Below are 13,654 nucleotides of genomic sequence, written 5' to 3'. Positions count from 1 at the left end.
TCTTAGAAAAAATAAATAAATGAATACATTGGCTTGAATGTCCTTCCCCCGCTCTTACTCTCCCCCTTCAAAAGAAGCAACACTGTGAAAATCCTTAAGATGGAGAGGCAGAGAGTTGGTCACCAGGACCCACAATGGAGAGAAAAGACCCTCCACACACGAGGGGTCAGAGAAGGGCTCTGTGGGTGAGTGTGGCTTGTAAAACCTTGGCCGCTGCGTGGGGGGGCGGGATCCGTCTTGAGCGGGGGCTGGACGTTTCCAGCTCTCCCTGGAGCCCTCACAGTTCCGTCTTTACCTTGTGCATCAAATCCTTCTGGTCAATCTTGTCTAGGTCCTGGTACCAGCGGTTGAAAGCCAGCAGGGCCACGTTCTTGGCAGCCACTGCCGTCACCTCCACGGAGCTGGCCGCCCACTCCAGGGCGTTGAGGAGGAAGAGCTGGTCGTGCAGCACGAACCGCGGGAGGGGGCTGCGGGGGCCGTGGACGGGGTGGGCCTGCCACTCGGCCGTCTGCACTGAGTAGTAGGAGCGAAAGAGGGTCTTCAGCTGGGAGCGAAGGAGGGGCTGGGGGGACCGGACTCGCCACACGGCGGCCTCCTGAGGCTGCTTCCGCCGGAAGCTGGCCGAGATGTTGACGGGACACATGTTGTCCAGGGCGCAGAAGAAGCTGGGGAAGTCTGTGGTGAGGATGCTGGCAAAGGGGAAAAGCTTAGGGTCGGGGAAGCCGAAGTAGGAAGAGTTGAGGTAGCCATGGACCAAGGAGATGACGGTGGGCTGGAAGGAGCCCTGGACGACATCGATGGGTGGGTCGAAGCCTTCAAAGGTGATGGTACTGCTGTTGTCCAGGTGCAGGGGGGTGGCGATGACCACTATGTCGTAGTAATCAGAGCCTGTGCCCACCTCATTCTCATACTTGACATGGTACAAGGGTTTCCCCTCTAGGAGAGGGAAGAGAGCACAAAAGCCCGCTTCTTTCTCAGCTTCTCCCCACTTACCTGCCATCTGGGGCCCTGCACTGAGGGGACGAGACCCTCAATGGGTGCAGCTGGGCTTTCCAGCTGCTGGGTCCCAGTCTTTCCGTGCTGGTGTGGCTGCAGGGTGAGCCCTGGACTGGAGTCAGGAAACCCGAGCTCTTTCTCTGGCTCTGCCTCTGACTAGCTGGGGGAACGTGGGCAAGGCTGTGGCTCAAAGTCCTCAGTGGTCAAATGAATGGGACTAGATTAATGCAAGTCTCTGCTTTCTGGCTCTGACATTTGAATCGGGGCAACAGTGCCCTCTGGTGTCACTCGGCAGTGCTGGGAACCACTCCCCAGCAGGTCATAAACCAGGGCTTTAGGGACAGAGGAGGTGGAAGTGTTCACTGTTTAGGAATGGAGTGGCCATGGCCCCTGCTCTGTCTACTCACCTGTTTGCTGCAGGGTCACAGTGGTGACCGTGGCGTGGATCACGTTGGCCTTGGTGAGCTTCAGCAGACCGGAACAAACCAGCTTGTTCCCTCCCTCCACAGACCACAGGCTGCCTTGGGCCCCGGCTAGCGACATGGCTCCTGGGCAAAGGGGGAGGGAGGGCGGCCAGTGGGTTCTCAGAACCACTGCGCGGTGGGCTGGAGAGTCCAGCACCGTCCTACCGGGGCCTCTCTCCCAGGCCAAGACTCCTCCCAACCCTGGGCGCGGAGAGACGACACGCACAAATAACTGCAACAAAATTCACAATGTTGCGAAGTAAAAACATTAGGCTCAGTGCAAGAGCCACTATAAAAGACCACAGATTGTATGATTCTGCTTACACAGACTGCCCAGATTGAGCAAATCCATAGCAACACAGAGCGGATTCGTGGTTGCCTAGGGCTGGAAGGCTGGGGGATGTTGGGGAACTGATGGCTATAGGTGTGGGGTTTCTTTTGGGCAGTGAAAATGTTCTACAATTGATTGTGGTGATGGAGGCACAACTCTGTGAATATACTGAAAGCCACTGAATCCTACACTTTAAATGGGTGAACTGTGTGGTATGTGAATTATATCTTGAAGGATACATACAGGATACCGGCAGAGTGAGCAGGGTAGTCTCGCTGAGGTGAAACGAGGCAGGACCTGAAGGGTGGGCAGGAGCTAGCAGTGCCAAGAGCCAGAGGAATAGTATCCTGGGCATATGGGAGGTGCTTGTTCATTATAAACCTTTTCATTCATTTATTCAGCAAAAATGGGCTGAGTGCCTATGATGGTCGGCACTATTGTAAGGATACGTCAGTAAACGAAGGAGACAGAGGTTCCCATTGGAAAGCCTGCCTTCTAGTGGGAGGAGATCAAATAAGTCGATCAAGCAGTCTGCTAGAAGATGATACCTGCAGGGCAGGAGGGGTAGGGGCAGCTTCAATGAAAAGGCAACATCTTCACAAAGACATGGGAGAGCGAGAGTTTACCATGATTGTGTCTCAGGGAAGAATGCTCCACGCAGAGGGCTGGCCACACAAAAACCTCAAGGTGTGAGTGCGCCTGGGACGTTGGAGACACGGCAGGGAGGCCAGAGTGGCTGGTTTGGGGTGAGGGAGTGGTGAGGTGGTGAGGCCTAGACCATGTAGGGCCCTGCAGGCCACTAGAAGGACTTTGGGTTTTCCTTGAAGGTAAGTGGGAGCCATTACAGTTTTACATGCAGGCCTGTCAGGATCTGTCTTTTGTTTTAAAAGGATCATCTGGCTGATGCATTGAGCTTGGGGGGCCAGGGGGTGGGGCACATGGTAGGAGAGCTGCAGTAATCCTGCTGAGGGATGTTGGTGGCTTAGACCAAGGACGAGGCGGTAGTGGGAAGCTCTCAGATTCTGGGTATACGTGGAAGGTAGAGCAGATGGGATTTCCTGACATATGACATAAAGGATATGAGAGAAAGAAATGATTCAAGGTTTTGGCTGGAGCAATGGAAAGGAGTAATTACCAGCCAAGCTGGGCAGACGCTGGGAGGGGCAGGGGCTCGAGGGGAAAGATCAGAAGCTCAGGTTTGGACATGCTGAGTCTGAGACGCCCATTAGCCCTTCCAGTGCAGACACAAGGGTGGCAGCTGACACATGAGCCTGCATTTTTGGAGAGAGGTCTGGGCTGGAGGTCATATTTGGGAGTCAGGTGGGTGGAATTTAACGTCTTGAAACTGGCTGAGCTCACCAAGGGAGGCTAAGTAGTTGAGAGCAGAAGAGGACAAAGGACCGAGCCTGGGCCTTCCATGGTAGGAGGGGGAGAGGAGGACACAGCCAAGCAGGCCACTGAGTGCCCGTGTAGCTCCTCAGCCTTGATTGCCGCTCTCTGCCCCTCCACCACCCCAGCAAAATCCTACAGCATCTTTCAAGGCCCAGAATGGTCATCATGCCTTGGGGAAGACATGCCCTGATGACTCTCGGGCAGATCTGTGGCCTGTGCTGGAGGATGGTGGGTGGTACATGTGCCCACCTGCCCCAGTAATAAGCTGGGAAGATGCGGTGCTCTAACAGATAAATACCCAGGGGCCCAGAGGCCTCAACGGGACAGCTCCTGAAACCGATCCAAACAGGAGTGGTAAAAACACACAGGACCTGAGAGCTGAGCCTCCCTTTCACCATCTGTGAAGTGGGATGAATACCATCTCCTGACAGCTTGGAGGATAGATGCCAGAATCAGAGGGGGCAGTGTTGGCTAGGCAACTGTACTGAGCCGGGTAAATGTGAGGTTATTACAGGGAGGGCCAGGGAAGGGCAGGTGGGCAGGCCGAGGGCTGGAGGCTCACCGGCAAAGGCGGGCATCGCTGCTGACTGGCCGTAGCTGGCCCGCAGGACAGCGGAGACGACATCATCGATAAAGCGCTGTGTGACGCCCACCTGGAGCAGGGACTCGGCCACGGAGCGCTGGGTCATGTTGACAAAGGCGGATTCCCCCAGCGAGTAGAGCAGTTCCTCCACACCCGAGAAGGCGTAACCGTGAGCCTGGTACTTATAGATCCTGGGAGACAAGTGGAGCCAGAGCCCTTGTGCAGAAAGGCCTTTCAGCTGGCCACCTGCTGCTGGGTCACTGCACCTGGGGGGGCCCAGCAGGGACCCGCGCCTCCTCTCCATGCAGTGGGTGGGAGAGGAGGCTGGTAATGGCCTATTCGCTGGTTGTAGTCGGCCTGTCTCACTTAGAGGGACAGCCCAGAGGGAAGGGCAAATACTCTGGAATCCCACCAGACCTGGCTTCACATCGTGGCTCTGCTGAATGACAAACATGTCACCTCTCAAGCCACTCCCTGCCTGAGGTCACAGCCCTCTTCTCACTCAGCTGGGACTGCCAAGCAGTGGGCTATGCCCGCCCCCACTGACACATCCCCTCTCCAGCAACTTCGGCTCTGCCCGAAGTGGCTTCTAGGACCACATCAGACCCGATGGCAACTGCCTTATGTCAAAGCTGTCCGGCTCGGTCCAGCAGGCCTCCCACTCACCCCCTCGATAATGGCTTGTTCTCCCACAACTCCCCCCATCTCAGGGGCTGGCATTTGCCTGGAACAATCTGCTGATGGACTTTTGGATGGCTGGCCTTTGAAAAAGTTGCCTCTGCTTGGGCTGCTCTGTCAACCTGTTGAGTTTGGTTATGGACGTGACACCCAGATGGGGGTATCCACAAAGCAGTTAGAAACTGATTAGTTAGTGGGTCTGGAACTTAAGGGGAAACTGGGGGCCGACAGGTAGAGGCTGTCTCCCACAAAAAGGAGAACTTGGCCCTGGGGGTTTAGATGAAATTGACAAGGGAGAAAAATATAAGAAAGAGGAAAGAGGAGTGAAGACATGGCTTTGGGGGCACCCGGAGAATATAAGGAAGAAGGGCCGTGAAAAGCATAGTTACAGGAGTGGGAAGGGCGGAGAAGCGCCAAAAACCAGGAAGGAGGCCTAGAGACCACGACTGAGGGTCTGATGCTGCAGCCTCTGCACCTGGGCCAGGAAACAGGGAGAACCTTCAGGAAGGACTGTGGGGGAGAGCTGCGTACCCGCCTGGTGAGTGAGCGGATTACGAGAGGTGGACAGGGCGACAGCAGCCCACTTGTCCTCGTTATTTGGAGTTGATGGAGAGGGGTCCAGGACCCAAGGAGGAGACAGGTGGTAAAGAAAGCTGTTTGTTCATGGTGGGACTGGGGGACAGAAGAGTTTGTAAATGGTGGCCCACAGGCTGCCTGTGGCTGACAGATATGTTTCATTTGCCTTATAAGATGAATTGGTTGTGCACACTGAAAAACTGGGAGATTTCACATATAACTGGATTTCCAGCTTCTTCTGAAACACTGGAAGATGGCATTCCCCCATGGCCACCAGTGGCTCGAGCAGAGAGCGGCCGCCCCTTCAGAGGGGGGCCTGGCTCTTCAGGGCCCCTCACCCCCTAGCCTTCCCTTCCACCCAACTGCTTTACTTATTCATACCCCAGGTGGGCCCTTGAAGGTGGCTGAGTTTGCAACCCATGCTTTTAGCTGAGGGAAAGAGGATGCCAGGGTGACAACGCGAGAGACCAACTACCGCTGCACTAAGCAAGCACCTTGCCCACGCCGGGCGTGCTCGGAGCCTGGGCGGAATTCTCACACCCGGCAAGTACCTTTTCCTTTTGGACAGTGTACAGTCATGTTGGTTCCTGCGGCACCTCTATTCCTCTCTCCTTCTAGAATGCTCTCCCCACACCCCACCCAGCCCTACCTCATGAACTTCTCCATGACCTCCTCCACCCACATCTGCAGTCTCAGGAAGCTGATGCCGTAGTGCCACCAGAGGCGGAAGAGGTTCAGCAGGTACCAGTCAGTCTCCTCCAGCACAAAGTCCTCCCCGTTGAAGATGGCACTCCTCCCTCCCACTTCGCGCCGGTGCCGCAGCCCTGAGGAGACAAGGAGGAGGCCCTCAGGTCCCCTTCGGAGCACCCCCCGCCCCGGGGGAACCTAGCGATTCCTGAGGCTTAGATTCAGGGGCCGTCCTGAAGGATGCACATGGATCGGCTCCATCAAAGGGAATATGAACACTACGGTTTGTGCATCTGTGCTGCTTGTCTAAGAACAGTACACAATACACTGGGGAGATATCTGGCCTGGCTAGTCAACAAAGAAATGAAAATTAAACTAATGTACCATTTTATATTTTTTTCCAACAGGGATCCACTCAGCCACGAGTGAGGGAAATTCAGACGTCATCCTGGACCATCCAGGGGCTGACAGCCAACAGGGCCTGCTCTGAGATGGCAGCCCTGGGCACCAAGGCCACATGGAAGGAATCACAGCTCCTGGCAACTGCCTGCACTCTACAACTTACAGAGCACTGGGTCTTCGTATCTCACTTCATCTTCTCACAGCCTCGGGAGAGGCAGAACAGGTGTTAGCAACCCCAGGTAAAGATGTGGAAAGTGAGGCTGAGCGATTAGAGGACCTGCCCTAAGTCACGGGTTTTTCTTTCTTTCCCTCCTATTCCTGTCCCAAAGCCACGAAGTTCCCCTACCCAGAGGCAACCAGTAAGTATATTCCTGCAGCATCCTTCTAGAGATATTTTGTGCAAACACTTATAAATGTGTACATATCTCTGAGTTATCCCTCCCCTCACCCCCACATACTATATACACTGGTCTGCACCTTATTGACATATGTATCTTGGAGACTGTTCTATACGTGGGCCTACAGGACTTCCTCACTCTGGCTGCTGAACAGTCGGCTGTGTACTTAAACAATACTTTGTTTAATCTCAGATCCCAGTGGGTGGGTGGGTGGGATATTTTCAACTTTTTGCTATTACAATGCTATAATGAACAACCTTGTGCCTGCCACTCTGAACATCTGCGGGTACACCTACAGGATCACTTCTGAGAAATGGAATTTCTGCATCCAACCGTATATGTATTTTTTTTTAACTTAATTAATTAATTTAGTTTTGGCTGAGCTGGGTTTTTGTTGCTGTGCGTGGGCCTTCTCTAGTTGCGGCGCGTGGGCTTTTCTCTAGTTGCAGCGAGTGGAGGCTACTCTTCGTTGCGGTGTGCAGGCTTCTCATTGCGGTGGCTTCTCTTGTGGCGGAGCACGGGCTCTAGGCACACAGGCTCCACTAGTTGTGGCTCGTGGGCTCTAGAGCACAGGCTCAGTAGTTGTGGCACACGGGCTTAGTTGCTCCGTGGCATGTGGGATCTTCCCGGACCAGGGATCGAACCCGTGTCCCCTGCACTGGCAGGTGGACTCTTAACCACTGCGCCACCAGGGAAGCCCCGTATTTGTGGTTTTGACAGATGCTGCTGCGGTTGAATCTCAGTTCTCTCACTTATTAGCTGCAGAGACTTAGCCGAGGTGTATATGCTTTCTGAGCCTCAGTTTCCTTGGGAGGAGATACAATACCCATCTTGCAGGCTGGTAGGGAGGATTGGAGGTAATGCCTATGTATCACCTAGAAGGATGCCAGGTACTTGGCAAGCATACACCATGTGGAAGCCATTATGATTATGATTATTGAGAAGCAGCAAATTGAAAGGGAAAGAAACTGGCCTGGGGGAGAGGTCAAACCTGAGTTCTAATCCCGGCTCTGCAACTAACTCACTGTGTAACCTCAGGCAAGTTCCTTCCCCTCTCTGGTCTCAGCTGCTCCATCTGTAAAACGAGGAGATTGGGCTATATGACCTTCCGGCCTTGACCATCAGGGTAATCTGGGAAGGGCCCGAGGGCTGCCGCCAGCCCCAGGACGGCGCACTCACCCAGCTGCTTGACGAAGCCCTGCATGTGGAGGCTCAGGGAGTGGAAGGAGGCGGCGCCGCTCTCGTAGTGCTGCTTGTTGACCGAGATGGTGGCCAGGCGGCCACCCACGGTCCCCTTCTCAAACACGTCGATCTGCACCCGGGGGCCGAAGTGCTGTTGGAGGAAATGGGCCACGGCAGAGCCCCCAATTCCGGCTCCAACCACGGCTGTCAGCAGGCCCGGGAGGCAGGCGTGGGGAGAGACAGAGCATGGGTGTGAGACTGCGGGTCACGCCTTCTCAGCCTCCTGGGCCGGTGGTTCCCAGGTATTTGCATCTCATAGGCTTTTAACATCTCAGAAAGGAAATCTGCAGCCTCCTGCCTTCCTGTTAGTTGCAAACTTGGTTCGTATACCATCAATAGTCTCATCCAAGTCACTGAGAAAAGCGTTTCATTGGACAGGGCTCTGAGGTGCTGCTAGGAACCACTGACCAAACAGATAGTAATCATTCCATAGCACTGAGAGGACAGTAAAGCAGGTATGAAACTACTGAAATGGATGGCCATGCTGCCCACAATTTTTGCCCACCACATATCTAAGACACAGCTTTCGTCTCATCTGACAGTCTTGTAACCTACTCAAAAAGAGAATGAGATAAAGCTGGTGTGATTTGTCCTTACTAGACCCATGTTGGTCCCTAAGACCACAGGCTCCTGTCAAGAAGGCAAAAATACACGGTTCTTTATGATCTGGGCTCCATTTACTTATTCCATTCCCTGCCTCACCCTTGCAACACTCCACCTTCTTGTCTGTCTTGACTTCTTTTGCTGTGGAGCATGGGACTTTGCTCTCTCATGTCTGTGCCTTTGCCCTCACTGCTTCCTTTGTCAGAAATGCTCTGTCACCCTTTGCCTCACTGACCTCTGTGGCCCTTATATGTAGTTTTTAGCTGGCTTGCCTGACCCGCCTCAGACAAGTGTCCCTCCTGCATAGTCCCACAGCACTCTCCTTACCCTGGCCTAGTCTGTGGCACACTATACTCAAATGATCTGTTAAGGTCTGAGGGCAGGTCCCTATGTCCCCAGATCCTGGCAGGCAGTAGAGCTCACTATTTGTTGCATCTTGAAAGAACAAACTACTTCCTTCTTCTCAGTGTTTACAAAGCCACTTCCAAGAATGCCCTTAACGTTTTAAACCAATGTGCTCCCTACCACTTCCATTTTCGACCAAGCCCCAAATTACCCTTCCCCCCCACCCCCCCCCAGAGAAACTGCTATCACAAGGCCTGGAAGCTGCCCAAGGACTACAGGGAAGCAGAAGACCTCACCTCATTGAGAGTCAGCTCATTCAACACCCACAAACTGACACCCACTCTCTGGTCTGTGGTAAGATGTGCTGGACATAGGATGAATCAAACAGGGAGAGCTCCTGTCCCCCTGAGCATAGGCGGGGAGCGGGTGGACAGACTCATGCACTATTAGCAATGACAACGTGTGACCAAGTGCAACAGCAGGATTCCAGAGAATCCTGAGGAAGCAGTGAATTCTGCCTGAGGGTGTGGGCCCCAGGCTTCACAGGGAAGCAACGACCCTGGAGCACAATAGGCTTTGCCAGTGAGCAGAAACACATTCTCTGCAGAGAGAACAGCATGGTCACATGTGGAACTATGGGGGAGTTTAAAGGGTCCAATGTGGGCTTCCCTGGTGGCGCCGTGGTTAAGAATCCGCCTGCCAATGCAGGGGACACGGGTTCGAGCCCTGGTCCGGGAAGATCCCACATGCCGCAGAGCAACTAAGCCTGTGCGCCACAACTACTGAGCCTGTGCTCTAGAGCCCATGTGCCACAACTACTGAAGCCCACGAGCCACAACTGCTGAAGCCCGCACGCCTAGAGCCTGTGCTCCACAACAAGAGAGCCACAGAAATGAGAAGCCCGCGCACAGCAACAAAGAGTAGCCCCCGCTCGCTGCAACTAGAGAAAGCCCGTGCACAGCAATGAAGACCCAACACAGCCAAAAATAAATAAATAAATAAATAAAATTAAAAGAAAAAGGGTCCAGTGCCACACCGAGGTGTTCAGATTTGATCATGCAGCAGCCTGAGGATTAAGCCATCTTAACAGGAAGCTCCTCGTTCCCATTGTGGGTAGAGTCCAAACCACCACGGACAGACAGAGGCTCTTGTCAGAGGGCTGAGGACAATCAGGAAAGCTACAGGACAGCATGGCATTGCCACGTAGCCTGCCTTGATGATGCCTGGGGTGAGGTGGGTAGGGCTGGCTGGAATGAGGAAGGCAGCAAGTTCTGCGTTGCCAGAAATGGTAGAGCTGTGAGGAGGCCCTGCCCCTTCTTCACTGTTCAGTGAGAAATGTCCTGCTCTGCTGCCCTTTCCCAAGAGATGGGAGAGGCCCTGCATCTCAAGACATTGCCTGCCTAATTCTTCTGGCTCCAAATCCACCTCCTCCATTAGGCCTTCTCTGGCCACTCCAGCTCTCAGGCTTCTCTTTCCTCTGAAAACCCTAAATGTTCAGTCCCAAACTGATTTCTGGCATGCTTCAGCCTGTCTTAACCCTTTATGGCCTGAGCTGTGGTTTGGTAATCCAAACCTTAGCACTGCACTGGCCCTATTAAGTCCGTGGTGCTCCCATGGGGCATCCCTCCCTGCCACCTAGAGCGCACAGAGGGCAGCCTAGTGGATTAGGGACTCCTCCTTCACACCAGAAGCCCAGCATCTCTTCCTATGGGAATTTTATATACGAGGGACTTGAAAAACTTTGATTCACGTAAAGTTAAAATGACAAATGTTAAGAGGTAAAAAGTGTAAACAAATACGGAATTCTAGTCAATTATATACATGATGAAGTATTTAGCAAAATGTCATGATGTCTGCAATTTATTTTGAAATGCATTAAAATGTAACATGGATTAATGCACATGTGATAGGTATGTGATAAAGCAAATATAGTAGCAGTTTCTTAATGGCAGAATCTAGATGCTGGGTATACAGGTGATCACTGTACAATTCTTTCAACTTTGGTCTATGTTTGAAAATTTCAAAAGAAAGCAAATAAGTAAGAAGACTGCTGTTGAAAATTCCCCACTTTGTCATTCAGCAAATCTATCCCCAGAGGACTTACCATGGGTTCTGTCTCCCCTAGAACTGCCTCCTACCCTCCATGAGGTTTTGGCTTAGATGTTACTTCTAGGAAGACCTCCCAGAGCCCACAAAGACTGGGGTGAAGCGCCCCTCCTCTGAATTCACAGTGCTTTCTCAGCCTTAGCACTAACTTCCTTGTATTGTGCAGTCTCTTCTCCACACAGAACTGTGGAGCACTGTGCCTGCTACATAGACGACCCTCAATAAACCTGTGTGATGACGTCAACCAGAGAGGCCAGAATCTCTGTCCTGGGGGCACCTGGCAAAGAGCCAGATCCACGGCAGATGCTCAGTGACCCTGGACCTTCCGGTAAGATCGGTGACCAGTCCTGCCCCAAGCCTCTTTTCCGCTCCAGGTAGCCCTGGACACAAGCCCACGCCATCAGCACCTTGCCTACTGCGGTCCCCTTCCTCGCCCAGTCGCAATGCCTCGGCTCTTCTCCACCCAGCTCCTCTCCCGAGGACCCCTCCCTCGCCCGGCTGCCTTCCCCTTCCCCCATCCAGAGACTCCCGGCTCACAACCCTTTTCCCTCGCAGCCGTCCCCAGATCAGCACCCCACCCGGTCCTTCCCGCACCGATTTTGCTGGGCCGGGCATCGCCTGTAGCGGCAGCGGCGAGGAGGGCGGCCAGCGAGGCCAAGAGCCGGGCAGCGCGGGCCATGGCGGGCAGCGACTGGGGCAGCACGCTGGTACTCGGGCAGTCGCGGGTTGGCGCTGGGCTCTCCGCCCCAGCCCGGCGCCTCACTGGCTGTTCCGCCTTCCAGCCTCGCTGGTCGCAGCCTCTCATTGGACAATCAGCCTTCCCTCTCCGGCAGGAGGCCCTCATTAGCCGCATCTCTCTGGGGGCAGGCTCTGTCATTGGCAGCTTCTCCGTCCCGCCTCCTGGATTCGGTTTCCTCATTGGCTGGCTCGTCCTGCTCCGGCGCAGGTGTGCGCGTTTCGAGCGCTCGGCTTCAGGACCAGGGCCCAGCTCGGGGGGATTGACGGCAGGGAAAGAATTGAAGCTTTGACGATCTCGGTTCCAATCCAACCTCTGAGCGTTAGTGGCTCTGTAGCGTGCCTTGTCGGTGTCTCGTTCTGTTTCCCTGCTCTGCCTTTCTAGGTGGTTGTGGCAATCACGTGAGATAGGGGATGTGAAATCACTTGGCAGTGTCTGCAAGTGCTGGAAATTGCTGACCAGTCATGCAGTCGGGATGGCTAGACGCTACTTGTTTCAGCGTATGCTGAAACAAGGCCAGATGCTTTCAAGACTGCTGTTAGTTACTACGTGTATTTGCAGTTCTGACATACAGTTTATGTCTCTGCCTTCTACTTAAAAACAAAAGGTAAGAGTTTCATCCACTCTCCTTTCATAGGGGAGGAAAGGTAGGAAGGAAGGGATAAGCTCCCATTTTCACCCTCTCAGAAAACAAGAGCAGCTCACTGTGGCTAGTTTACCACATTATGAAGGACAGATTTCCTCTAGCAGAAAATAAAATTGGGGATGAGTTTCAGGATAAAATAAGGAAAATTCATGTTTATTCAGTCAGATTATGGCTCAGAAGAAATGGAAGGGACTCGGAGAATAGTAAAAGGGCATAGATCTGAGTTTCCAACCAGCTCTGTGAGTCTTAACAGGGCCAATCTAGATTACTAGTAAAGCAGTAGATGAATAAACATGCATTTCTCATATTAAAAAGAAAAACTTTTTGGCAATATTTGTGTTAGAATGGAAAACCTTTTAAGTTCATTTCCAGACTCAAGATATTCCCTTAAATTATCTTTTAAAACAAGCATTCACCATCACTTTGTGCCATGTTCTCTTATGTGCTAACAATATAATTCTTGCAGTATTTTAATTGGGTAAAATCATATTAACTTTAAAACTCAACTTGACTCTACTTTGCTTTTAATTTTAGGGTCTTCGGTAACTCTAGATTCTAGAGCTGTATTTTCTTCTGTTAGGAAGTTCTTCCAATCCTACAACACATCGATGATGTGTATCAAAGTTGTAGGACAAGTTCAAAAAGGCTGTTTAAGAGGAAAAGCAAGGAGGCATAATTCTGGTGGCCGAGGTGCAAAACTAGTAGTTTGACTGGGAGTGAGGCTGGGTGACTCAATCAGTTATTTATTGCTGCATAACAAACCACCCCAAAACTTAGTGGTTAAAAGTAACAATCATTTATTTTGCCCATAAATCTGCACTTTGGGCAGGGATCAGTGAGATCAGCTCATCTGTGTTCCATGTTATGTCAGGTGGGGCTGCTCCACTGGGGACTGGAGAGTCCACTTTCAAAGTGGCTCACTGAGGTGGCTGGCAGGATGCTGCTGGCTGTCAGTTGAAAGCTCAGCCATGGCCCTCAGTTCCACTCCACAGGCTACTTGAGCTCACTCTTTGGTTTGATGGCTGTATCAAGAGTGAGCATCCAGAGACAGGAGGGTTTGGGTCAGAAACCAGCAGTGTCACTTCCCTATATTCTATTGGTCCAGATTCAAGGAGATTTTGGAGTCGTGTTTGAAAACCTCCAGTGAATTTGAGAATGTGGACAAAGTCTGAGTGGACAGGAATAAGAATATACTTACAAGCTAGCACTGCGAGTATGAGGAACAATGGATTATGGAGCCAGGGTATGCAGACAAGACTGGAAGAATGATGAAAATGCAAGGCCAAAACTACAGGAAAGGCTGGTTCCAAAGAGGGGCACTTAGCCAGGAGGCTGGGTATGTGGAAGCCAGTGGAGAAGCAGAGGTAAAGGAAAAGCCAGGCAAAGGTTGGGAAGGGCTTATGGAAGCAGTAAGCCACATGCCAGTAATCTGGTTGAGAGGATGGTCAGAAGTCCTGCAGTTCAAGTGA

General features: G+C 52.5%; 1 protein-coding gene across 1 annotated transcript; it reads right to left on the bottom strand.

Annotated features, from left to right (window-relative positions):
- On the bottom strand, nucleotides 1–12,015 carry PCYOX1L (prenylcysteine oxidase 1 like). Its single transcript, XM_079918919.1, has 6 exons — nucleotides 11,398–12,015; nucleotides 7,687–7,893; nucleotides 5,670–5,844; nucleotides 3,746–3,957; nucleotides 1,404–1,544; nucleotides 1–936 (listed from the first exon to the last, which is right to left on the bottom strand). The coding sequence occupies exons 1-6, from the start codon at nucleotides 11,720–11,722 to the stop codon at nucleotides 278–280; spliced, it is 1,719 nt and encodes a 572-aa protein (XP_079775045.1). The 5' UTR covers nucleotides 11,723–12,015; the 3' UTR covers nucleotides 1–277.
- Between the last annotated feature and the right edge of the window lie 1,639 nt (nucleotides 12,016–13,654).

The sequence above is a fragment of the Stenella coeruleoalba genome (assembly GCF_951394435.1).
Source record: "Stenella coeruleoalba genome assembly, chromosome: 3".
NCBI lineage: Eukaryota > Metazoa > Chordata > Mammalia > Artiodactyla > Delphinidae > Stenella > Stenella coeruleoalba.
The sequence above is the reverse complement of the archived record's forward strand: the minus strand, read 5'-3'. Positions and strand labels throughout refer to the sequence as shown.

Excerpts from the sequence above, each read along its gene's own strand:
- PCYOX1L (XM_079918919.1), bottom strand. The coding sequence starts at position 11,722 with ATGAGGAAACCGAATCCAGGAGGCGGGACGGAGAAGCTGCCAATGACA. Across the intron at positions 5,845-7,686 it reads GGGCTTCGTCAAGCAGCTGG|GGCTGCGGCACCGGCGCGAA; the intron begins GTGAGTGCGCCG and ends TTGTCTCCTCAG. Across the intron at positions 1,545-3,745 it reads AGCGATGCCCGCCTTTGCCG|GAGCCATGTCGCTAGCCGGG; the intron begins GTGAGCCTCCAG and ends CCCTTTGCCCAG.